Genomic DNA, 26,221 nt, shown 5'->3' with positions numbered 1-26,221 from the left:
GAATTGTTTGAGAGGGAGAGAGAGAGGAATCTCATCTTTTGAAAGAGGACAAGAAGTAAATATGCGACCCGGCTCAGAGTGACAGATTAATAACGCTAGATTCACATTTCTAAAGAGTAGAAAGCCCATGATGTGAAGTGAGAAAAGGGGAAAGAAAGGCGTGGTGGAATCACACAGACCATCTCAAACCGACATTTTTGAGTTTTAGGTGTGGGCCACTATTAGAGGGGACAGTTAATTAATTGAGTTAATTATATGAGAAGTTGTTTTGGTGTACCAAAACAATATTGTACTCTTCTTATAGTACCTACTATCAAATATTTCGTTCTTTTTAATGTAGTTTTTAATATATTATATACCTTCATGAGAAATAAGGCATATTTGAAATGCTTCTTTTAATTTAAAAAAATTGGGTTACCTCCATCATCCCACTAATCATTTCTACTCTACTCCTTACAAATAATATGCTTGATTGGTGTTCTCTATACTACGTGAAAAAGGGGTAAATTCGACGTCAAGGTCCGTTGAATTTGACTAAATCCAAGCAAATTCGACGGATCCACTACAAAAAATGAGGTATTTAGAGGCGGTTTTAAACCGCCTCCAATTTCCAATAAACCGCCTCCAATATGATTAAGGGCGGTTTTGTCAAACCGCCCACTATAGTGGCGTCGCTGATTCCTTTTAGTGGCCGACTAAGGGCGGTTTTAAAACCGCCTCTAAATAATGATTTTAGGGCATTTTCTTATGTTTTAGAGGCTATTTGAAAACCTCCTCTAATAAAAATAATTTAATGGCGGTTTTAAAATCGCCTCTAAAGAATATGATTTAAGGGCGGTTCTTATATTTATAGAGGCTATTTTAAAACCGCCTCTAATAATAATAATTTAATGGCGGTTTAAAAATCGCCTCTAAAGAATATGATTTAAGGGCAATTCTTATATTTTAGAGGCTATTTGAAAACCGCCTCTAATAATAATAATTTAAGGGCAATTTTAAAACCGCCTCGAAATATTATTATTTGAAGGCAGTTTTTATATTTTAGAGGCAGTTTGAAAACCGCCCTTAATAACAAATTAGTTTTAAAAAAAACAACAACATTAGAGGCAGTTCAAAACCGCCTCTTATGTTGTAAAAAAAATATTAATAAAATATTCATTCCAAAATAAAACCTACAATTATATAAATAAAAAAAGCTGCTATTGGCACTACAAATTTCACTTATCACTTGTTTATAAAAAGATACCACAACCTGTAAATGAATATTTTACCAAACATAAGCTACAATCTACCAAAAATGTATCTATGAAATCCAAAAATAAATTACGCATTCACGAATATTTTCACTATAAGAAAAGAGACAACTCTCTGAATTATAAACAAATGTGATATGATTCTTGGATTTAGTGTGCACTTGAAGCCAATCATCTCCCATACTCCACCCCATCTCCATGCTCACTCTGGCAAAATAAAATGGTGAAGCCATAAATCATATACAACCAAAATACTTGGATATCGTGAGGTTCGTTGTTTTGGGTAAGTAATCTACTTAACAATTTAGCGAAAGTGATGCAGAAGTATGGAAAGTAAAAGAAAATCACATTGTACCTTTTTGTGAATGAATGCTCTCACTTGTTTTCGGCATATTACCATTAAAGATCACCCTGAAATACAAAGAAACAAATAAATGGATAAAATCAAACAAGATGGCCATTATTTATTTATCCGATTTGTCCACTTAGCATACATTTTAACATATGAACCTGCAATTTCGACTTACAATACTACAGAGACCTGCAATACCACTCAATGTCATAAGGTTCCATATCTATCCATATCAAGTTTCAAACTCACATATCCCTATCCTTTCAGAGTTAGTTTAACCAGGACATGGTTCAATCCCAGCTTAGTCATAAAAACAACTCCTACATTAATCAACCCCACATTAATAACCTTGATTTGAAAGTTCAAGGGTGCCACTACAACCAAGTCCATCTAGTAAAAAAACATTCAACTTCACCGACAAGATACTTGCCAAGTGTCTGACTTAAATAATGAGCAACCTTTTATAAAGTACATGGAGATTCCCTAAATGTAAATCCATCTTGCTAGCTACCTCATTGACTATCGCCAATGGAAGACTTGAAAGGACCATATTCCTACAAACAGATTTGGATAAGGCTTGTGGTTGGTCACAATTAATAGGAGTTAATTGTGTTCGATCTGAGAAAAAAGGATACATGCAGTCAATGATTAGAGCTCATCTCATTGTCTTAATATTAACAAACAAATCCCCAAAAGGCTAGTTCAAACTTGGTGCATTAGGAGGGTCCACCATTTCACACTTGTTATTGTTGAAGCAGTCTTACTACAAACTTAGTTGAACAAAGTGGGAGTGGTATAAGAGGGGACTTGGGAGCGAGGGTAGGGAAACATATATTGCAAACAAGTTTTAATTTAATTGCTACTAAGTTTTAGTTTAGCTTTTATGGAAAAAAAAAAAATGAAGGTGGTGTCAGTTAGACTACAAGGATGATGTGCCAAATGTGATATACATAGACAGGGTGGAGCCTTACAGAATGGTAGGTTCTACTCTCTTGCACATGCACCACATGTGCTACACTGAGGCTGGTAGACAGTCTGCAGTCTACGGGGTAACCACTACAATTTTTACCTCCTAAAATGTTAAGGGAAACTGTTTTACCAAATACCAAGTACCAAAAGTAAAGATAACAACATTTAACTTGGTACACAGAGAAAGAAATTTTCCAATACAAAAACATAACTCTAAAGATATAGCCTATAAGAAGTAAACAGTGGAGTCATTAACAAACCTGCCAAAATATAATTTTTTAATAACGTATGCACTAAGTAGACCACTCTGCAAGAGAAAGAGAAGAAGGCTTATCTTACACACACAAGAAAGAGAGAGAGAGAGAGAGAGAGACTTACAAACACTCCTAACAGTGTGCTTATGGTAAATAAATATAAGAAGTTGTCAACAAAATGCAAGGCAGTGCTGGAATTGATGTGAGTGAGATCATAACTCTGGATTGCATTAAAAAGTACCACTGATGTAGCATCATTAACAACACCTTCCTCGAAGACTAAACTGTATAATAGAGGTGTCTCATCCTGATTAAGCACCTGTACCAGCAAATGAAATAAACTATAGTGTTTGTTTATTCCTATTTTGAGTAGTTCAAACAATACACAACTTTTTAAGTCTTTCCATACCTGCAATGTGCAAACAAAATCTGTTGCGGAAAAGATTGCTCCAATGGCTGAAAGTAATCAAATGGGATACAGATGACAGCACAAAAAAAGGTGAACTAAAGCAAAAGACAGCATAAAATATAGGCGAGATAAGAAGAGAGTGAAATAAAGAGAGTACCAAGATAATCTCCAATCTCCAGGGCACCTACGTCCATCTTTTTAAATATTTGTTTAGCACCTAAGTCATGGATTTGAGAAAATCATGAGAAACTAATGCGACACCTCTATTATACAGGACACCTAAGTCATGGTTTTCTACAACATATCAATGCAGGACACCTATGCACATGTCTGTGTCTTTGTTACACAGCTTGTCGCTATCCACGTGCCTGCTCAAATCTAGATTTTAGTTCAATCCACGTTGGATGCTGTATCAAATCACAAAATAATAATAATAATAATCTGTAACAATGTGCCTACATGAGACTTTGGTCTAGTCCATAATTGAAGTAAGGCCCCAAATATCATATAAAAAAGAATGGACCAATGACGCTACATCACTGAATCATGGTAGGGCAAGCTCTGATAGAGATTAATGTGGACAAATTAACAATAGAAACTCTCTTGGGAATGAAAACTGACTTGATACATATTTGCTTCCTATTTAAATTAAAATATTGAACTAGTTCCATGCACAGTAAGAAAATTAAACATAATAAAAACATCAACCTTAATCTTCCAAGGCACACCAGCATACATAGTTTTATATTTAATAAGGTACTGACATTACTGGACCTTGAATTGTTCCCCAACTATAATCCTTCAAAATCTCAAAGCTCCCCTTGTGATCGAATTAACATCTATGGGTTTGAGTCCACTCGGACCCGCATCGATAGCAAAATTGAAATCCACATCTGCAACAAATTGCAACCATAAAAGATTTTTAATTTACTTATATGTATGAACATCATCAAATTAATTAAAGCCCAATCTCCCAGCAAAAGAGAATGCAATATTTATGTAGTAGCTATAGCTAGGGAGTAAGTCAGGAAATAAATTAATGAAAACAAACTAACCTGCAATTGATATGTAAGCAACCATCTTTCTTTTCCACATAAAACTTGCAATTAGGGCATTTCATCCATTTGTTATCCTTAGCAAGCTCTATGACCTTAAGATCATCTCTTCCTCTGTCATTCTCATCCAAACTTTGAAATTCCTCGCACACCATCTCCGAATGCCATGGCACCTTACACTGTGCACAAAACAATCTTCTGCAATATGGGCACTCAGACTCCCTAACAATCTCCTCTCCATCATTCACCAACATATCAGCTCTTATGTCAGCAACTCCACCCTCACTTTCAATTTTAGTCTCCCATGAATTTGTTAGAATGTTGGTTGCCTCCACCATTAGGTTCACCATGCCCTACAATAATAGTATATATAGCTATTCAATTATATTAACTATATCATTAGTAAACATAATTAAAGAAGAAAAAATAAAGTACAAGCACAAAGCCTATTATTATAGAGGTTCTATTGTCACACCAACTTTTGCTAACAACACCCCAATTCATATGTAAATCATGACTTGAGAATGAGCAAGCATATTGGAGTGGCGTTAGCAAAAGTAGGTGTGGCAATAGAATCTCTCTATTATTATTATTATTATTATTATTTAATTACCTTACACTTCGTGAAAATCCCAAATTTAATAAAAAAAAATTGATGCCCCTGACCCGTCAATTTTTAATATCGAAATTCCGCGGCCTTCAAATCACGTTTCCCATCTCCACTCGATCTCACTCATTTTCATTGTCTTTCTCTCTCTCTCTCTCTCTCTCTCTGTCTCTCTCTCACAGTCATCGATTGACCTCTCCATATCTATCTCTTACAGTCTCTCTCGATCGATCGATCTCTTCATCTCTTTCTCACAGTCGTTCTCTTCATCGATCGACCTCTCTATCTCTCTCTCTCAGTCTTTCCCTCAATCGATCTCTCTTTCGATCTGTCTCCCTCGATAGATCTCTCTCACTTTCGTATCTCTCTGATGCAATTGCAATCGGATTTGAAGTCTCTAGGGTTTCGATTTCTCTCACGCAATCGGATTGAACTCTCTAAAATTTCGATTTCTGTCACAATCCGTCGCCTTAGATTGGAAGCTGAGTTTCTGCTAAGGTGTTCTCACTTTTCAAGGTATGATCAACTGTAAATCTTGATTTGAAGAGAATCGACTGTAAATTCGATGATGATTTGTGAGTTTATTCTATTTGTTGAGGTTTTGAAGGTATATGAGGTGGAAAGTTTGGTTTTTGGTTGATTTTTGTCGTACAATGAACATCTTTTAGTGTTTTCAGGTGTTTGTTGATCTTCTAAAGCAATCGGTTTGGTTCTATTTTTTGTTTCTGTGAAATTGGCTTCCAAATGTTGAATTAGATGGTTAGATTCTTGAGAAATCATAGCCATGTAGATTGTCTAGCAGAGCAAAAAGGAGTTTTTAGGGTTAACTGCATTGATTGCCTTGATCGAACAAATGTTACCCCTATGCTAGTTTTTCTTTAGTTCCTTCTGGTATGTTATGGACTTATAGTTACCTCATCTTCTCATATAGACTGAGGACCCTCTCTGATGCATTTGTAGTTTTGGTTCTAGTTATTTTCTCTGTAACTAGTTCTTTGATTTCCTTGTATTTGCAATTTCTCTCTGCTTTCTAAGGAAAATGCATTTTATCCATAATAGAAGAAAAAAACTTCAGTTCTTTGTTGCAAATTGATCCATGAACTTTATTCAAATGTCTTGCTTTCAGAGTTACTTGGCTAGGAAATCTTTAAATTCACAACTGCAGAGGATGGGAGCAATTCCCTCCACAGAGCATATATCCATGATCAGTGACATTTATGAGAAGTTCAAGATATGTAAGAAAATTTTCACAATTCTAGTTTTGTGTTTCCCTTGTTAAGTTGGAAGATGCCCTTGTAGTTATGTTGTCTACTTTATTATGATAGTTTGGGTTGAACAAGGGGATGAGATAAGTCTGGAATATTCTGGGACAAATGCTCTGAAAGGGGACCTTGTCAGGTATCTTGCAATCATCTGCCACTTATCTCTGCTGCAGACATCTCTTAAGTTGCTCAATATCCTGCAAGAAACTAAACTCTGGAATCATGATAATTTTATAAGAATTTATTGTTGATTGTTTAACAGAAAAATAGATTTGAAATGGTTTTCTTATGTTTTAAATAGAAATCTGTGCTTAAAACTACTGACTATTAATGCAATATAAACGTTAATACAAAATTTTCCTTTTTTGCAAATTAATTTCGGTTCCACAACATTGCAGATTTGGAAGACAGACTGTGTCAGGATTGATTAAGGATGGAATGAGTGCGATAGTTTGGACAAAAGACAACCATGCCTAGAGGTACTAAGTACTAACTTATAAGCTAGTTTTATTAAGAGTGGAGCTTCATTTAAATTATAATCTATATGGAGGAGTGATGTTGATTCTACCCATTTTTCTTACAGTACATCATCCGAAGGTAGCTCATTGGAATCTGCTGTTTTGATATGAGAATGCTCGATTTCTTGCTTAGTTCACGTTATTAACTGTGCTTCTCTTTATATAAATAGATCTGAAATATAGTTGAAAAATCTGTCTTCGAGTTCTAAATGTCTCGCTTGAGTCATGATCCATAGCGGTGTCCCGTTCAATTAACAATGTACAGTGTCTATGTGGCACATTTTGTTTGGAGATTAAACTAAACACATTGGTCTGCATGTCATGTAAAAAATGTCTTGGTTAGGAACCCCATGTATTTTAAACTCTGTACAAAAGTGTGCCATGTAGACACCGTTCATATGCTATATGAATGGGACACCATACTTGATCCTGATTCTCTATAAGTTTCCATGGCAACAAATGTTAATGCCTTTTTTGTTAGAAACAACTGTAATTTCAGCTATTATTTTTTTGCTTTCTATTTTCAATTTTACACTTTTTGTTGATTTCTTCCATTTCTAGCTCTTTTGACAAATATAATGTTGTAGTCAAAGATAAATATTTCTTTGAGCTCTAAATGTCTTGGAACTCTTTTTTATTATATAAGCTTTGATGTTTGATGTGTGGCACTCAATTATTGATGCCTTGTTCTGTTAAAAAATTACTAAAAACTTTGTTCTTATCTTCTACTTCAGCATGGACATGTTGGATTTATGTTGACTTGTTACGATGCCGAGCTTAGCTATGATAGCCGCATGGACACTTTTCATGCAAGGTATCACGCTATATAGCTTTCTTCAAACTTGAGTCCCAACAACTTCAAGTGACCAATGTTGTTCTGCTTTAACATGAGTTACAAATTTGGCACTGTGTGGAGAACAAACCCATGTGTGTACTATTGATGTGGGTGGGGCATATTAGGCCCAATCCATTTACAACTTAATAAATTTTGATTTAAAGACCAAATGCTTCATATCTTAAGTTCTATACATGTCTAGCTGTGCACACCATGAACAGCTGTGTTATAATGGGATGGTCTATCTATTTTTTCAAAAATTACCAAAAATGAATTAAGTCACTGGACAGTCCAGTCGAGTTGCATATCTATTATCTTCCTTAAATCAATTTCACATATCCAAATGTTTTCAGAATCTCCTTCCTTTCCTGCATCATGTTGGACATTCCAACCATATATGGGCTTGTTCATACAGTTTAGAGGACCATCACACACCAAAAATTAAAAAAATTCAACATATTCTGATAGTCCCAATCTAATGAAAATTGTCTTGAATTTGGATTAGCCAAACTGTCCAATTAGACCATGTTTTCCGGTCAATTTTTTCATATGGTTAGTATTTTGTGATGTTTAAGTGGACTGATTTTTGATAGAGATGATTGTCGTATCATGACAAACTATAAGGTTGAATCATCAAACATTATGTCCTTCAAGACCCACAAGTGGGCATACAAACAGAGAGAGAGAGAGAGAGAGAGAGAGAGAGAGAGAGAGAGTGGGAGGTTGAAGTATGCTCTTAATTTACTTGATGCAGATTATGTCACCCCGTTGGTACATACGGAACTTTGAAGATAATGCAGCTCATATGATCCATTTGTAAGTTCTTTCAAGCCTTAGATATATTAATTACAAAGCTTTTTTATTTATTTATTTAGTTTGATACATTTTCTGTATACTATGTTAGGGGCTTCTTTAAATGATGATAGAAGTTAACTATGTTGATCAGAGATGAGAACAAATTATAATGTACCCCTAACTATTACAAATAGAAACTTAAACACAGAGACACTAACAATGTTCTAAAATGAATACATACCAAAGGAATCTGACACAAACTGAAAAAACTAACACTGTGGGTATGTTTATGGTAGAAGATAAGAAGGTTATGGTACACACCAGAAAAAAAAAAAAAAGTGTATATACTCCAGCCAACTTGGAGTCTGTAGAGAGCTCCAGCCTGGACAGGAATGATGAGCTATATACTCCTATCAACAGCTTATATCTTCAACTAATATCCTTATATACTCCTATCAACAGCTTGATGAGCAATAAAGAAAGTGTCATATCCTTCAACCACATCTCACGGATCTTGTTCCCCCTTAAGCCTACACCCCGACTTATCCTTCTCCTCATCAAGCTCTCCTATATAAACTCAAGAGGATTCACTCATCTTCTCGACAATTGAAGTCTAGCAGAATTGAAAAATAAAAAGAATGGCTTCTTGGGTTCGCACAATCACATCTCCATTCAGAAAAGCTTGCACTTTCTTCAACCCCAACAATCAAAGAGATAAGAAGACACAACAAGGTATATTTTGTTATATATGCTATGTTAGCCATATTGGATCTTGATGTAAATTAACTCTTATATATTGTGGTTGGTTCTTATTATAGGGAATGACAATCGTGTTATGGATTTGCATGGTGAAGTAATGGCTTGTGCTTATGAGGATGTTCAGGTGATGTGGTCGATACTCGACAAGTCCAAGCCTACACTCTGCAATAACAGTTCTTGAGTATGTCCATGCCGATTTCATAAGGGCATATATGAGTTATATACACTATAAATGCATAAGTGTGCATCAAATTGTAGATATGGTATGTGGGGTGATCTTGTTATAATAGAGACAAGATGGGAAATTCAAAAAAAAACAAAAAAAAAAAAAAGGGGGGGGGGGGGGGGGGGGAGAAAAATCAGAGAAGAGAAATGGCAAAAAAAAAAAAAAGGGATGCCTTCTGATTTGATGGTGATGCTTTTGATCTTTGATATATATATAGGGAATCCCCATGGTTCATGAGGATCATGGTGAGATTTAATGAAAAAAAATTAGATTGTTGGCATGGTTGTACTTGTTTTTTTTATTCATGGTTTATGTTTCATCAACACATTTTCTATTTCTTTGTTATTATGATAATAGCTAATAAGAGGACCGGTAATATATGTTGCATAGGAAAACAAGGCTGTTAATTAATAGGTATTCGAAATCTATGCCATGGAAGGTAGCCTGAACATTGTTTGGTTCTCCTTTCTCAAGCCAATTCATTGAATCAGAGAAAAAAATAATATGTTAATGAGTCGGTATATCTTATTTTGCAATTTATCCTTCGAGAAACCCTTTCCTTACTAAGATAGTGAGGTAAAAGGTCCTACAAAGCCTCAAACCCCCCCCCCCCCCCCCCCCCCCCCCTCCTCCATCAAGTTGAGAGAACTTTCAACTTAAAATCACATTTAAGTTAATCTAGAATGTGGTTTCTAGCTAATCTGCCTATCTTCAACAGCTTATATCAACCAATTTATTCACTAGTATAGGAGGAACCTTACTTTTCTTTCAACTTATATCTTCCTTATAACAGATGAAGATCATTTTTCAAACAGGACTCCACTGGTATCATTTCTCTATGAGAGGGGATGGCGTCAAAATTTTATATGGGGTGGATTTCCTGGACCCGAGAAAGAGTTAATATGATGTTCTATTAAATCTACAATATATGATTTGTTATTTAATTTTTTTTTTTTTTTGACAAATTTTAAGTGCTTATTCATCACCCTTGCTGCTTATTGATGAAATCATGATGGTTTCTATGGTATTTTTAATATGTCAATGTTTATTTCTGCTCACCCACATGACTTATGCTTCCACGTATTTCACAAGTCATTCATCTAGTTAACAATCTAATAATTTGGTTACAGTTTGAAATGGCCAAAGATTACCTTAAGCCTGTTTTAGGTGGAAACATAGTTGATGCCAGCTGTGGAAGCGGGTTATTTTCAAGACTTTTCACCAAGAGTGGACTGTTTTCTCTTGTTGTTGCTCTAGCTTCAATTTTTCTGAAAGTTGTTTTGATTAATCTATTAGTAGGAATACCTTTTTTTTAAGGGTAAAAATGTGTTTATTAGATTATATATGATGTGGTAATACTTGTTGCCTTGCAGGAACTTAATCTTGATCCGACCTGATATCTCTCGGCTTCCTTTCGTTTCAAATTCAGTTGATGTTTTGCATGCTGGTGCTGCACTGCACTGTTGGCCTTCACCGTCTACTGCTGTAAGCATTATTTTGTTTTTGCTTAGTGTATTTGTATCAACACAATTTGTTATTGAATTACTAATCATTGATACTTGTACATTTTCCTTGTTTTCCATCGAGTGTTGATAATTTTTCACTACTAATGGTTTTGTTGTTTGTTCTTTAAAGCAAAAATGTGTAAATGTTTAAAATTTTGTCAAATTCGGTGAGTGAAAATTATTATTGCTTGTAAACTGTGTTTAAAGCCTGGCATGAACATGTTTAATGGGCTAAACTGCACTAGTCATACTCCAATGCCCTTATTATGGATTTGTGTAATTTATATTCTTTGTTTATTTATTTATTTATTTTATCTATTTATTTTTATTTTGAGTAAAGCTCTGTAACCCATATTCATATCTGAGCAACTTAAAGCTTCACCAATAAGTATACTGCTTCAACAATAATAATTGTTTTACTTCTTAAAACAATTGAAGAATAGGATTATACTGCTTCAATGGTTAAGGAAACACGTTTCTCTTATTTTGTAAAGATTTTGCTATGTGCATGGTGTTATTTATTAAGATGCGCCTAAATCCTAATATTTGCTTGACCTGAAAACTAATACCCGCATTGATTGGAAACAAAATATAGATAGGAATAATGGAATAAAAAAACACTCCACACTATTAAATTTAGAATGGTTTAGTTGCTGGTGCACCTCTTTTTTCTTTGTCATTTTAATGCTAATTGTCTGACACATGCTTTCTTGTAGAGAAGGAAAAACTTTCAAGGGTGTGTTTTTGAAGTTCTGTCAGAATTGGTAAATTATGTCCCAATTCATGTTGATCAGCTTATTTATTTAAATTTTTAAGGCTCTATTTGAAGTTGAGGGAAAATATCAGAATTTTCCTCTTTAGTAAAAGTATGAAAAACACTGCAAGCTATGCTTCAATTTTAAATGTTTCAGATTTTCTAAGACATGTTATGTTAGTTTCATTTCCTTTAGTTTTTGTAATTAGTGATTCAAAATAAAATTTTGCATCCTCCTTTTGAACGTTAGAATAGTTGCTTCACACTAAGTTCAAACACATTCTTGTGAGATGACATGCTTCACACTAAGTTACGAGTATTTCATTTGGTCTTGAGTGAAATCTGAATGCCTATGTGAAACAGTTCAAATATTTGCAGCTCTAAATGTTAGTATCACCATTGTGTTCTCTTTTAACATATTTGACTGAACCAAATGGATCGTTGCTTGATTCAGGGAACTCTTGTTAACATCGCCGTTGGCTTACACGTGTGGGCTGAGGATTTGGAGGTTGCGTGGATAGATGTAGAAGTAACATAAATCAAAGGAAACGATGCCACCATAGTTACCCAACATGGAAAAACAGTAATATATATATACTGTTTTATTGTTAGTTATTTGTAACTTCGACAGAATTTTCGATCTTAACAAAGAGGTTTACATGTATATTAATTTTGGGTTATTTAGTTTAATTTGGAGCTTGTTTTATGATTTTTCTTTTGTTTTTTCTTTTTCTGATTTTTTTATTATTATTTCATTCATTGTGATTGGTGATTTAGAGGACCGTGCTATTGTTTGTTAAACCTCCAAATTTGACGGTCATACTCTATGGATTTTTTTTTGTTTTTTTTTGAAGTCCATTCTCTAATAATTTGATAGTCTTGGACCGTCAAAAAAAAAATTCTACAAGAGAATATTTGATGGGCATATTTGACGGGAGGGTCCGTCAAATTTCTCAAAATTTGACGGGCTAAGACCGTCAAATATGGGCCTTTTTCACATAGTGTTAGCTCTGTCCATGTATAACTCAGGAGCAATGACTTTCCTTTGGTGAGCCCACATTGCACCATTGGAGGTGAGGATGCCTTGTCCAAGCAAAGCCCCTCATTCCTTCTGTTGGTATGCTGGCTTCCCCAAATCCAAAGATGTGTAGAGGCTCATTTCCTTCACCACATCCGGGTGGGTCACGTACAACAGTTGCACGTTCCCCAGTGAAAACATGAATACTCTGCCGTATTCTTTTCTCCACTGCTCGAAATATGGGAAGATAATGAAAATACAATCGTGATTCGTGATGGGTTGTTGTTGTGGGCCCTTTGGAACCATCGATTGGATCTTCTTCATCTCAGGAATATTTCCATAGAGGAAGGAAGGTTGAGGACCATCGATACCTTGTTTTTTGAGCTTTGAACGTAGCCTTTCAGGCTTTAAGCAAAGTGCGTTATAGAGACGAAGAAACAAAGTTAATATACAAAGCAAAGCAAGTGAAAAGAAGACCTTGGCAACTAGTTGTAGTTCCATGGCTGCTTCTTCTTATTATTATTTTCTTTCTTCTTTCTTCTTTCTTCTTTTGGTGTAATCTGATTAGTTAAGAGTGAGCTATTTATAGAATGAGTTAAGTTAGATAATGATTTAAATAATAAATAAATGAAGATGAGGTATGAAAAGAAGCAAACCTCTCGGATCTCTCATGGGAGTCATAAATGCATGTAGCAGGGTTCGTGATGAGCGCATGGGTGTCTTACTTCCCATACCATATTGTAGTGTTGCATTGGTAAAACGAACAAGGTTAGAACTATTTATCTTCCAATCCAGCTTGTAATGATATATAATCCTATCATATGACATAACCAAGGTATATGAATTGGCATATAACCACTTTTGATGCAAGTGTGATCATATTGCTATGTGATATATGATCACATATATCACATAATTAATGTATGTGATATATGGAAGCAGAATTGTAAGCATTAATAAATGAACTTATTAGAAAAAAAAAATTTTGAACAATGAGAAAAAAAGAAACATTGGGAGTGAAAAAAAATAAAGTAAAAATAAACATAATTCAATTATATGTACAGTTAAGGAATTAAGGATTGATATGGAAGCAGAATTAATGTATCATTTAAGGTGGGGCCAAAGGTGAGGAAAAAAATGAACAATGAGAAAAGTGGGAAACCAAGAGGGCATAAGTGAACAAAAAAGAAACATTGGGAGTGAAAAAAAATGAAGCTTCCCCAATGTGTCAACATAATTCAATTATATGTACAGTTCTCAGATATATGGAAACACAACTTCTTATAAGTTGCCAAATTTATCATAAAGTTCATTCACTGATGCTTACACATACCAAAAAGAAAATAGCTATATGATTTTTTATCTAACAAATTTTTTTAATCATTTAAGAAAAGTTTACAAAATGAGTACAGGGGAGGAATAGACAAAATTTGGTAGGCAGAAGGTATGTACTTAACCATTTGAAACACCAGCAACCACAACTTTTTTTTAAAACTATTTCATGATAAAGAGCAAATATAAATCTGATGGCAGATAATTTCAACCTAAGGCTTCAATCACATCAGACGTGAAGTTCTAAATCCTATCTAAAGGATAAGTAACAGTGGAATGGATTTAGTCATTAAATTGATCTGTTTGAAAAACTGACTAGGAATCAAATAACAGAATATAAGCACAAAAAAAGAGTTTAGGTTAGGAAACATGCATATCTTTAATATCTAATTTACAATAGGTATGAAATCGAATGAATCTTGCAGAATCAACTCATTCATAATAGTAGGTCATTCTTTATCAAATAGTTACATTTTCCACTAATTCATACCGTTAAGTTCATTGATAAAAGAAACAATGGCCATTCTTACAAGGATAACCATCGAAAGACAAGATACTCTATCTTGTGATGAAAATTGAAGTCTGTTAGTTAGTAACTCTTGAGATGGGGCAGTTTTGCAAAAAAATTGGAAGATATGAGTTTGGTAATCGATTTTAAATTTCTCGACCATCCACTTAATATCGTCATCAGCTTTCTTCTGTTTCCAGCGTACTAATCCCATATTCCACTTGATATAGAGTTGTTTTTCTCTCACCAAATCTATGGCTTCACTGTTTCTTTGTTTCCCAAAGCATTTTTTAATGACTCTTATCACATATGCAACAAACAAAGTCAAGAATGCAGGGAATAGCATTACAATGATGATCTCTAATACAAAAACACCAAAGCCAAATTTAAGATTTAGTAAAAATTTTAGTCTTTTGAACCTTGACGCAACATCGATATGCAGTAAATCTGGTGTATCTTGTCCTCCTATGCTACCACAGATTTCCTTAAAGTCAATGTTGTTCATCACAGTAAACCATCTATAGTCAGTTGCAATACAACATACTATGATGGTAAGAATCCGAGTCACAATCACCATCCATATTGACCATCTATAATACGAAATCCCACAATGAAATTCCATCTTATTAAGGAGGGATTTAAAGGCAGCATATGATAGAAGCACTGTGCAAAGTGTGGGAATCATGCACAAAATCATACCAGGTGGGCTATTAATGAGTAACAATTGAGCTACAGCCCAAAGATCTCATTGATTGGTTCAGTCTATTAATCCAGCTAATTGGCTATATTTCATTCTAGCTTAACTTCAATAACTGAATCAAAGCAAATTAATTAAATTGTTAGGTATTAGGATCATTAAACCACTTGGGTTGTGGGGTGTAGTCCATCCAAGATGTTACCCAAGTATAAAAATATGAAAATAAGAAAGAAAAAAGAAACAGATTTCCAAAATAATGTATTCTTTTCAGATCTGATCCAATAGAAAAAATAGTATTTTTTTAATCGGTCCCAATTTGATCTTTATTCGATTTGATAAAAATATGTATAAGATTTAATGTACATTACATATATAAATATCATCTATAATATTTTATATTCAAACACCTTCCATTTTTCTTCAAAAAACAACACAAATTACCATCAAACATAAACAAATTAAAAGAAATATTAAAAAAATTTTGAAAAATTGAGCAACAAAGGGTTTGAGAAGAGGGGTGACTACTTACATTATTTAGAGCGAACAATACAACGGAAATTTTGGAGACTTGGTTCTCTCTGATCAACCAAATACTGTAAATAAAATTTTCTGAAAAAAAAAATAAATTAATTCGAATTAATGTTGAACCTAACGATTAAAAAAAATTCATAGAAAACCAATTGATACATAGAAAATGGGAAAAAAAATTTACCTGTTCCAACTATCGACAGATTGGGGTTTTGAAAAAAAAACCCTCTTTCTTCTTACTTTTTTTCTTCTTCTTCTTCTTCTTCTTCTTCGTCTTCAACCTTGATAAATCATTAGAGAATGGGAGAATTAGAGAATGGGACAGAAATATATAGTGGGAGTGGGAGAGAGTGAGGGAGGAGAAGAGGAAACGAAAAATTACCGCCAAATTGCAACCCGCGCAGAATTCATGTTGAAAACGCCTCGATTCATCGTCTCTCTAATGGCGGAGCCTTGATTTGGGGTTTCTAATGGCGGTTCACTAAATGGCCGTTGGAAATGCCTCGACGATTGAAGAAAATTACCTCAAATTTTGCAAAGAAAAATCCATCGGTTCTTCCTTCTTCAAAGGCGTTTCCGTTGGAAACGCCTCCAATCGATCGGCGTTAAATCTGAGCATATAAAAATTCCGGCGGTTTTTGAAAGATTGCCTCCCATGCTCTTGATTTTGTGGCTGTTATGAGAAGACGCCATTAAAATCGATCAACATTTTGGAGAGAAAAAAAAAACAAAAAAATTCGTGGGTTTAAGAGGCGTTTTCCTAAAAAACGCAGGCAAATCCCTTGTTTTAAAGGCTTTTTACATAGACGCCCTTATTTTTAGCCTCTAATTCTTATCTTTTTTGTAGTGATCTTGACGTTAAATTTACCCCTTTTTCACGTAGTGCAGTTATTGAATTTGGATCAATTATTTTATGAAGTGTGGCGTGGGTAAGTTATAAGTTATGAATGAAAAATAATTGAATCAAATATTTATAAAACAGTAATTAGTTCTATTCTTTAGCGTAAGAGTTCATAGTTAACGGAGCCACTTTGCATGTACTTAGAGCTTCCACTAGATAGGATCAAACCCGAAATCTGATGTCTTAGGGTTTGTAGCTAGGACTCGGTGATAAGGACCTGATTTGATTATTTATCGAAATGATCATTGTTGGATTTTATGACATTTAAAATGGGAGTAATTCAATGAACGAAGAATATTAATTTCTAGGCTCGAATCTAATTTGATCTCTTTTAGATAAATATTCTCCCCTGCTGGTTGAACCACAATACACAAGGGATGAAAAAACAAATGTCTTTAGGATACAAAGAAGTCCACACTCAAGTTGTAAAATCGGATTATGTACGGTCTGATTAGTCTAAAACACTCGAAAAAATAAGAAACTGATGACACCTAGAGTTTAAGCTTAGATAAAGGAGAACACAGAAATTTTCAATGAAGAAATCTGATTTCTGGTTGATTTTTTATAGTCATTTTTGTGTCTGTTGACCAAGAGTCATAAATTAATGTTCTTGGTTTAATAGCCATTGGATTGTGTCTGATCTAAGATCTAACGATATAGATTGCACCCTATCGAAAGTATGTATCTCATGCCTTTTAACCAACACCTATTAGTTGAATCTATATGATCTAATGACTTTGATCGTGTCCGATTAGTTGCTATTTGATCTAACAGATTCAAGAGTCATGAATTAATGTCTCTTGGTTTAATAGCCGTTAGATTGTGTCTAATCTAAGATCTAATGATCTGGATTGCACCCTATCGAAAGTATGTATCTCATGCCTTTTAACCAACACCTTTTAGTTGAATCTGTATGATTTAGTGGCTTTGATCGCGTCCAATCAGTTGCCATTTGATCTAACGGATTCAATCGTCCCTGATCAGATATCAATTATGAATCAACACACCTAATCGATTCTGATGGGGTACTAATTTGATCCAACATTCCGAATCATTCTCGATCCAATACTATTTTGATCCATCATATCTGATCGGGAATCAATCAGATACTAACTTGATTGTGCGGTGTTGATTGCACCCGATCCATCACACGTGATGGATCAATCATAACCGTTGGATGGTTTTGTATCCCGAAAACTTTAAGACTCCCCAACTCATTCATCGTATTTGATCGAGAACCGATCAGATATTAACTTGATTGTGCAGTGCTAATCGTACCTGATCCATCACATGTGACGGATCAATCACAACCACAACCGTTGGATACTTTCATATCCCGAAAATCTTAAGGCTCTCCAGCTCCCCGTGACGATGGGTACGTACGCCTCAAAACACCTAATGCGCCCTAAATGTCCAATCGTATTACCTCGAAGTACTGGATCAAAGCCTTAAATGTATGACACAAATATAACTAACTATGTTGACTATTACTTATAAGGTACACCACTATTTTACTTGTGAGCAATGTGGGATTAAACCTTATATAAACAAAAATCTCAAAACCTAACTTAAAAAAAAAAAAAAAACAAACAAATAAACCACAAAACTATTTATTTATTTTGAAAATATTCAACAATCATGTTCCTATACGATAGTAAGAGAGAAAATAAGTATATTTTGTTTAATAAAATCAACTTTGATCCCATCTAATTCATGAGATTGGATTTTGAATCTAAATTTTGAGATCTAATCAGAATCTGATCCAAAGAAAATCTAATCCAATTAATTCTTAATCCAACTAAATTTAGATTGAATGGGTGTTAAATTGACTCAAATCGGAGACCATGTGAAAAAAGGGATAAATTTGATGCTAAAGCCCGTCGAATTTGGCTAAATCCAAGCAAATTTGAAAGATCTTGACATCGGATTTACTCCTTTTTCCATGTAGTGTGATCAAAACCCATTCCAATTCTTTCATTGATTAGTCAAGATCAAAACATCAAGAGTTAGGCTGGCGTAGCTAACTTTTCAGATTTTATTAAGGGTGGTTGCGCTCACGTAGATTGTCACATTGGTAATCCGACACAAGAAACCTCTCAAATTTAAAATTAGAATTCAATTGTCAAATTTCCTTTTATTTTATTTTTTTAATTTTAATTTTTGAAAATTCTTAAAACATTCTTTGCTCTAAACTCCTGTGACATCCGAACATATTTTGGATTCCACAACATGGTGCGGTCAGGAAACTTTCCTTAATTAGTAAAAAAAAAATGTATTTTTCAAACATCAAAGGGACAGCTAATTTTTTATTTATTTTTAAATCAAGTTACGTTTATATTATCTTGGGGAGGCAAGTCAAGAAATATTTCTCATAATATATTCTAGAAATTAGGTAACCTATAATTAAATTATTTGGTGTAAGAATGCTTTGTCAAGATTTTGTTGATGGACCATTTACTATTGTATTTGAAGGGTCTTGTTAACACACGTTAAAGTACAATATGTTTGATTGCACATGGAAAAATAGGGTGGAAAATCAATTTCCATGGAAAATGACATTTTTCAAGTGTTTGATTGCACATGGAAATGGAATTCATTTTTCACCCCATTCAAAAAGTCCACTAAATCATGGATTTCACTTTCCCACCCATATGGGTGGGAAAATGAAATCCACCCATATTTTCCATCCTCAATTCTTCCCTACCACCACCACCACCACCACCACCACTACCACCACCACCACCACCGTTACACTAACCTCGTCGTCGTTGTCATCGCCGTCGCCATCGGCTCCGTCTCCGACCACCTTCTCTCTCTCTTCTTCTTTTTCTTCTTCTCCTTCTTCTCCAACCCTCACCTTCTCCGTCGCCACCACCACCACCACGTTCTCCCCCCATCTTCCTCACTTACCTCCGTCGCCGCCGCCACCATCTTCGTCACCACATCCTCCCCCCTCCCTCTTCCTCGTTATCTTCTTCTTCCTCTCCCCCTTCTCTCATCTTCTTCCTTCTTCTCCTCTTCTTCTTTTTTCTCATATTTTTCCATGATTTTATTCAAGTGAAATCAAACAATGGAATTTGATTTTCCAACCCTACCTATTTTCCACAACTAATTTTCCATGGATTTCAAATTCCATGGAAAGTGACTTTCCATGCAATCAAACATACCCTAAAATCACTTCGAAAATTGGATTTTGTATTGAAAATTCCCTTAAAAAATTCTTTCTTACCAAAATACCCTCAATGCTTAATCCCAAGGTGTGTTTATTGCTCTTTAATGCACGCCCTTAGGACATAAGTTAATAAAATCCATATTTGAAAGCTAATAAGGAGTTCCTAAACCATTTCACATGAGAATGTAGGAAAGAAGATAAAATTTCATCTGATCAAGGCTAAGATTTTGATTGTACCTATTGCGATACCATTAATGTTTTACAAGAAGTTATCTTTTCAAAAAGTGTTGTGTTGAGCACAATATGAAAAAAACCTATATTTGACGGTCCAAGACTGCCGAATTTCATAAAATTTGACGGTCCGAGGCATCAAATTTTTCATTGTCAAAATTTTTTTTTCAACGTATCGAAACCATTAAATTAATGGAGGATGGGAGAAATTTGATGACTCTAGGCCATCCAATTAGGGATCATAAAAAATTTCAACAATCATAGGTCGTCAAAATTCACTTTCTAAAATTTGTGCGCTTTGACCCCGTCAAATTTTCAGTTTTTACATAGTGGGAGTGACATAGGATTGATTGGGATCCTCACAATTTTGATGAGGAGGTACACACATAATCAGAGATGGCTTTTACTCGTATCGCGAGGAATCGCATATACTGGTTATGTGCGCACCTCCATGGCAGAATTGTGAGAATTAAATCTTTTGTCACCCCCAGCATTAGTGTTTTAAAAATGTTCTCTAACAAGTGGGTTAACATATAATTCATCCGAGTTGACTCGACCTCGTTGAATTATGTGTTAACTTGTTGTTGCTAAACTTAGGGGTGTCAATGGGTACCCGGCCATTTAACTGAAATCGAACCGGAATTGGAATCGAATACGCCGATTCCAGATCCCTTTTTATTGGAACCAAGTAGAACCGGGTCTAAAATGGAACCGAATAGATAGGAGCTAGAACCGTTAGGCTCTATCAATGGGTACCCGGAACGAATTTATTTTGTCATTTCTTTCCATACTATAGATGATTTAAGAAATTTTTTATTTCAAAAATAAATGTATGTTATATAAAATTCTTCAATTTTTCTTATAAATTATCGATTGAAAACTTAAAATGAGTTACTTTTCTAAAAATTATTACTTTTTACAAAGATAAATTTTTATTTAAAAAATAATAATTAATTTATATATTAAGTATAACAAATTATAACTAAGTTAACAATTTTGTTGATAATATGTTAATTTTTTTTTTTTTAAATTTTTAATAATTTGAAATACTTTTTTTCTCATTCGATTCTTGATAATTAAAACTGATGGGTACCCGTGATTTTTGACGATTTTGATTCTAATTCCATTTCTTTTGGAATAATATAATGGTTGTGATTCTAAGTTCCTTAGAAGCCGAACTGGAACTGACCCATTGACACCCCTCAGCTAAACTCGTTTGCGCCAACTTTCAAAGGTGTATGTGTTATATTTAATATTCAAGATAGAAAAGAAATATTGTGGGAATTTACTGTGCAAGGACTAGTGGCACATTCTAAGTTAAACGCCGCGTATAATAAGTTGTCATACCACTACCTCAAAAAAGTTAAAATTCGCTATTATTAAAGCGCTAAACTCGGCGGCCCAAGACCAACGTCTATTTTTACCGGCCCATTTAAGCCCATGAACAAATTTCGGCAGCCTTGGCCCAACGAACCAACGAAAATTTCTTATAACGAAAAAACTCTTAACGTTTTTTAACATGCTTCCTTCTCTGCCGTTTCAGAGGAAAATCAGATCGAAAACAGTTGGAGAGAAACTCACTCTCACTCACAGCTAACTTTCTCTCTTGATTTGGTTCGATCAAACTCACTCAAACGCACAGATAATTTCGAGAACACCGAGCGATCGTAAGTGACGAACGATCTCACAGTCTCACTCACGTCCCTCAATCTCCCATTTCAGATCGATCGAGAGCACCGAACGAGATCAAGTAACAAAGCCCTACGAATTGAAGCTCACTCATCAGTGCCACCGATCAAAACCACTCAAGATCTCATTTGTATGTCCATCTCTCTCAAGAACTCTAAAAAGCCCTAAAAAAAGTTATTAGTTTGTTTCCAAATGATGTAATTCCATCCCTGTTTTGTTCGACTGTGTAATTTGAGCATGTTAAACTTATTTTACTCAAGGGAATCGTGAAGGTGTTTCTTAATCTTCTATAGATGAACAATATTGCTAAGGTTAGCTTCTTTGAAATTGAGAAAAAATCTTCTCTTCTTGATCTTCGATGAATAAAAAATATTGCTGAGGTTAGGTTTTAATGTTTAAGATGAATAAACAATATTGCTGAGGTTAGGTTTTAATGTTTAAGAAACAATTTTTGAGATTTTTAATACCTGATTCGATTCATTTCTATTCTTTGTTTAAGTGAGTTTATGTTTAATTCTTTCAATTATTGCTGCAGAAACATTACAATTTGTTTAAGGTGTTTCTTTTCTTTTTTAACTTGAAAATCATCAATAGTTTGGGTGGTCAAAATATCATGAAGCCATGAGCTCGATCGGATCCAGATCGAGATAATGGAAACTTGGTATCTATGTATTGAAAGCGGTTCACTTTAAAACTTCACATCTAGCAATGAATTATTATGTTTAATTTACAAGTACTTTCGACAAAAAATTAAAATTTTTGTTTCGTAAATTTTATTCATGTTTTTAACATATTTCTAAAAAAATATTTAGGCTGATTGTTACTATTTATCAAAATATTCTGCAGCAAACTTGCATTTTATGCTGTCCATGAAGCACAAGGACCAGCCTTAGCAGTGCACAATTGCAGTTCTTGCGTGGTTGATTATCTTCCCCTTTTCTCCTTTATTGCTGCCATTGTTATTAATAATGTGGATATACCTATAGTACTCTGTTATTGTTCTGCTGCATGGGTACTCTGTTCCAACAACTTGCATTTTAGTAACTAAGGTATTAGAAGTCCAACACCATTAGATTAAGTACATTCAAATTTTTCTATCTAAATGTTGATCACCACTCATTAGATTAAGCACAAGGACTCTATTAGAAGTCAACAGAGTTTCCCACACAAGTGGAAGTGGAGAGTGGATTGGGGATTCAGGAATGGATGCCCAGAAAAGTCTAAATTTCACAGTTGTAAATTACCTTGTGTCTTCACTCTTCAGCAGCAGCAGCAGAAGAAGAAAAGCACCTATCAACAAATTATATTTCTTTTGGATTCTCATAATGTTTCCAAATATTTCAGTTGAGTAGTTTTGAAGAATTAAAGATAAATTATTCTTCTACATCCTAACAACTTTTAGGCCAACTAATCTTTCAGGATATATATATATATATATATATATATTGCAGAGAAGAGGCTTCGATGACAAATTGCTATAATGGTGCCCTCTAGTCATCAAGGCAATATGCACTTTGGAGATAAGTTTTGTCAATCGATGTCATTGCCAAATAATACTTAATTCAGTGTGAGAGGTTCTATTATTGGTTGCAAGTATGAGTAGCTAAATCATATCGATAGTTTCTAATAGATATCTGGAGGCCCTGATGGGCAGGTGTGGATATCAGATTCAAAGAAAAGTCCTTTTATAGTCTCCAAATCATTGCAATGCTTTTACAAGGTATTTGTCAAAGTAGGAATTGTTTGTAGTTGAAGCCAAATACTTGAGCCTTTTTGCAAGGGGGGAAAAAAGCAATATTTTTTGCATCTGCACTTGTGGTTTTGCTTCTGATTTAAGGTGCTGGAGGCAGCTAATCATGGAAAGAGTAGACATGTTAATTTTGATAGGGGAGCATCACAAGGGCTTTAACCGATTTGGGAAGTTGAATTACAAAGGCAGGGAATCAAAATAAGTTTTGGGCTTTGTCGGATTTGATTCCTCACATACCAAAGAAGCTATAATTCTTGCTGCGTGTGGGTTGAGGCCGTAATTATTGGTTCGGAAATGGTGAAAATTTTCTAGGACTTCAATGATTGGGAAGTGATGTGCATTTAGGAAGAAGCAAACAAACCTGTGGATTTGCTCTCATTTTTGTAGAAATCATAGGAGTAGGTATTAAGATTTTTTTCTTCGAGATATTGGAAATTATCTATTTAAAAAATGCATATACAGCTTTCTGCTTAAAACACTTATCAAAATGAACTACTGAACTTCTGTATGATGTGTTTGTTCTCAGATCATTAGGTATGCTTTGGTTGAATGAACCTTAGATCGTATATTCTATCTACATTACTTTTTTATCCTTATCTAAAAATGTTTGTAGGTCTTGATGGAAAGTTATGATCGTTTCATAGAGTTCGTGAAGAGGAGTAATGCAGTTAGTCCTACTATTGCATTGGAGACTGCAACTGCTTTGCAGGTAATGATGTCAAAATTTGGTTGTTAGAAAAAGGTGTTTCGTAGCATAATGCATCCAATTTACCATATAACAAAGATTACTCTTTACTGTCAGCAACTTTTCCCCCCAAAAAATGCTTATGCAATATCATGCATCATCTAAAAAAAAATTGGGATTTGCTGTGTGAATCTTGTTCTTCCATTCACTTTTGCCCAAAGCCATGTCTTCTGCTAATTGTATTGGCTCTCACAACCTCAATCCCCCTTTTTTAGGCCTTCTTCTTGCTCTGGGGTTATAATGGTCATTCGTTAGTTTTTATAACAAATACTGTGGTAAAGAATAGTACTATTGTTAATTGGGTTTCCCACTAACCTTTCAATCTTCATCATCAAAGCCTTTTCCAAAAGTCTCGGGTTGGCTGAATGAATCCTGTTCCTCCATTCAATTCTAAATAAAAGATTAGGATTCATGCTAGGAGATGGCAAAGTTTTCACACTGGTTTCTAACCTGACATAACACTCCTTTATCCATGCTTGGGACTGGGTTGTTCACGTTTCTCAATTCATTTCCCACTACTTTTATCTCAAAACTCTCTCACATGCACCTCCCTAGTTTCCGGAGTGAATAGTTAGTGCTGTATAACAAGAACAAATACGTACTTTTTAATGGAAACTTGAACTTGAAAATCTGACCTGTATCCTATTCTTGGTAACTTGCAAAGAACAGATGAAGATAGAGAAAGTGACTTGTAGGGCTCAAGAGCAGTTCCAAATGGTATTAGAAGAACAAAACATGTTCTCTTCTTTCACATTTTTCTTTATTATTTACTTGTTTTGTTTCTTTATTTGGTTTTCGTAGTGTAAATTTTTGTCCTCTGCTCTATCTTACCACTTGTAAATTGGCTCATCACCATGGTTCAATGCACACATAGAAGTTAATTCCATTTCCAGGCCAGCCGAAATAAACATCCAAACCAAAATTTAATAACTTGCCTATAAATACTAAAGCCCTTGGCCATGCAAGTTGACCTTGGAGAAAATCCCTATATTGCTCACTTATACCAATCCCCTGCTGGAACAGCGATGACACACTGCCGCTTGGTTACATGTAACCTCATGGTACAATATACATTAATGCGTAGAGATTATGGCTACTTGTTTCTTTGTTCTTCCATCATTTAAGACTTTAGGAGAATCTGATTTGAGGGTTTTCGTCTTTTAATGGGTTGAAATTGTACTTAGGCCAGGATAATTTTTTTATCTTTTGTTTCCAATGATTTAGGTTTTGGGAGGTCTTTTTCTTTGTCTTGCTTTTGTATTCTATTGTTTAGTTCAATTTACTTGAACATATCCAAAAAAAACTTATGGGTTTATGACAGTAGTATCATCTTTTCTTTATATATACTAGATTCTATTTGAGAAAGAAGTTATATATATGCATATATAATCCATTTAATGTTATTTGCTGGCTTCTAATGGCATTTCAGATTTGCCCTTGACATTGATTTTGATGCTCCAAAAGTGAGGGTTCCCTTGAGAACACTTCCATCTTCAAAATGCGATGGTCATTTTCTTTTGGATTTTGGTCATTTCACCTTGCAGACCAAAGTAAGTTGCTTCAGTTGGACATTCTTCTAGTTTATATCTCATTGAATTTGTTTTAAATGGGTGAAGATGAACGCAGGAAGATCAACATGATGAACAAAAGCAGAGTCTATATTCCCGTTTTTATATATCAGGAAGAGAAATTGCTGCTTTCTTTCTGGATTGTGGTTCTGACAATGGAAAATGCACTTTGGTCACTTCAACTTTTGATAGCCAACCTTCCAGATTACCTAACTTGGAGGATGGTGATCATTTCTATTCCCTCATTGATAGGTGTGGGATGGCAGTCATTGTTGATCAGGTCTATACATGTGCTTACACTTATATTCTTGTCTTTTAACTGAAAGCGAGTGATTTCATATTATCTCCTGGCTTGTGCTCATTGATTTCATGATATTTTGTTATTGAAGATCAAAAAACCTCATCCAAGTTACCCATCAACACGGATTTCAGTTCAAGTACCCAATCTTGGCATCCACTTTTCACCAGCTAGATATTGGAGAATCATGGAATTGTTAAATATATTCTATGGTACGGGGGAAAACAGTGA

The 26,221-nt window shown here is 34.5% G+C and overlaps 1 protein-coding gene and 2 long non-coding RNA genes across 11 annotated transcripts; 2 read left to right on the top strand and 1 right to left on the bottom strand.

Annotated features, from left to right (window-relative positions):
• Positions 1-1,167: 1,167 nt before the first annotated feature.
• LOC147404794 (sodium/hydrogen exchanger 1-like) lies at positions 1,168-15,950 on the bottom strand. Of its 5 annotated transcripts, XR_015177942.1 has the most exons (11): positions 15,821-15,947; positions 15,638-15,717; positions 4,293-4,645; positions 4,012-4,130; positions 3,395-3,454; positions 3,238-3,284; positions 2,953-3,147; positions 2,719-2,881; positions 1,748-1,953; positions 1,609-1,664; positions 1,168-1,460 (listed from the first exon to the last, which is right to left on the bottom strand). XR_015177942.1 is itself a non-coding variant. In XM_086440881.1 (10 exons), exons 5-10 carry the CDS (start codon positions 3,429-3,431, stop codon positions 1,456-1,458), a joined length of 270 nt encoding a protein of 89 aa, XP_086297007.1. In that variant the 5' UTR covers positions 3,432-3,454; positions 4,012-4,130; positions 4,293-4,645; positions 15,638-15,717; positions 15,821-15,950; the 3' UTR covers positions 1,170-1,455. The 5 variants fall into 5 exon arrangements, 4 of the variants coding, with proteins under 4 accessions (XP_086297007.1, XP_086297006.1, XP_086297005.1 ...); XM_086440881.1 differs by lacking the exon at positions 1,748-1,953 and having other exon boundaries at positions 1,170-1,460; positions 2,835-2,881; positions 3,070-3,147; positions 15,821-15,950; XM_086440879.1 differs by lacking the exon at positions 1,748-1,953 and having other exon boundaries at positions 1,173-1,460; positions 2,835-2,881; positions 4,002-4,130; positions 15,821-15,945.
• LOC147404795 (uncharacterized) lies at positions 5,012-12,270 on the top strand. Of its 5 annotated transcripts, XR_015177945.1 has the most exons (11): positions 5,012-5,415; positions 6,026-6,134; positions 6,225-6,297; positions 6,560-6,640; positions 7,414-7,493; positions 8,269-8,330; positions 8,772-9,041; positions 9,128-9,249; positions 10,668-10,779; positions 11,516-11,563; positions 12,008-12,270. It is a non-coding gene; the product is annotated as an uncharacterized LOC147404795 (long non-coding RNA). The 5 variants fall into 5 exon arrangements; XR_015177944.1 differs by lacking the exon at positions 11,516-11,563 and having other exon boundaries at positions 5,014-5,415; positions 12,008-12,269; XR_015177947.1 differs by lacking the exons at positions 10,668-10,779; positions 11,516-11,563; positions 12,008-12,270 and adding an exon at positions 10,110-10,660 and having other exon boundaries at positions 5,015-5,415.
• Positions 15,951-25,519: 9,569 nt separating the features above from the next.
• On the top strand, positions 25,520-25,972 carry LOC147404793 (uncharacterized). The gene is made up of 2 exons (XR_015177257.1): positions 25,520-25,674; positions 25,751-25,972. It is a non-coding gene; the product is annotated as an uncharacterized LOC147404793 (long non-coding RNA).
• The last annotated feature ends 249 nt before the right edge of the window (positions 25,973-26,221 follow it).

This window comes from Akebia trifoliata, chromosome 4 (assembly GCF_017979445.1).
Source record: "Akebia trifoliata isolate Shusen 1 chromosome 4, ASM1797944v1, whole genome shotgun sequence".
Classification (NCBI taxonomy): domain Eukaryota; kingdom Viridiplantae; phylum Streptophyta; class Magnoliopsida; order Ranunculales; family Lardizabalaceae; genus Akebia; species Akebia trifoliata.
This window is presented reverse-complemented; position numbering and strand designations above follow the sequence as displayed.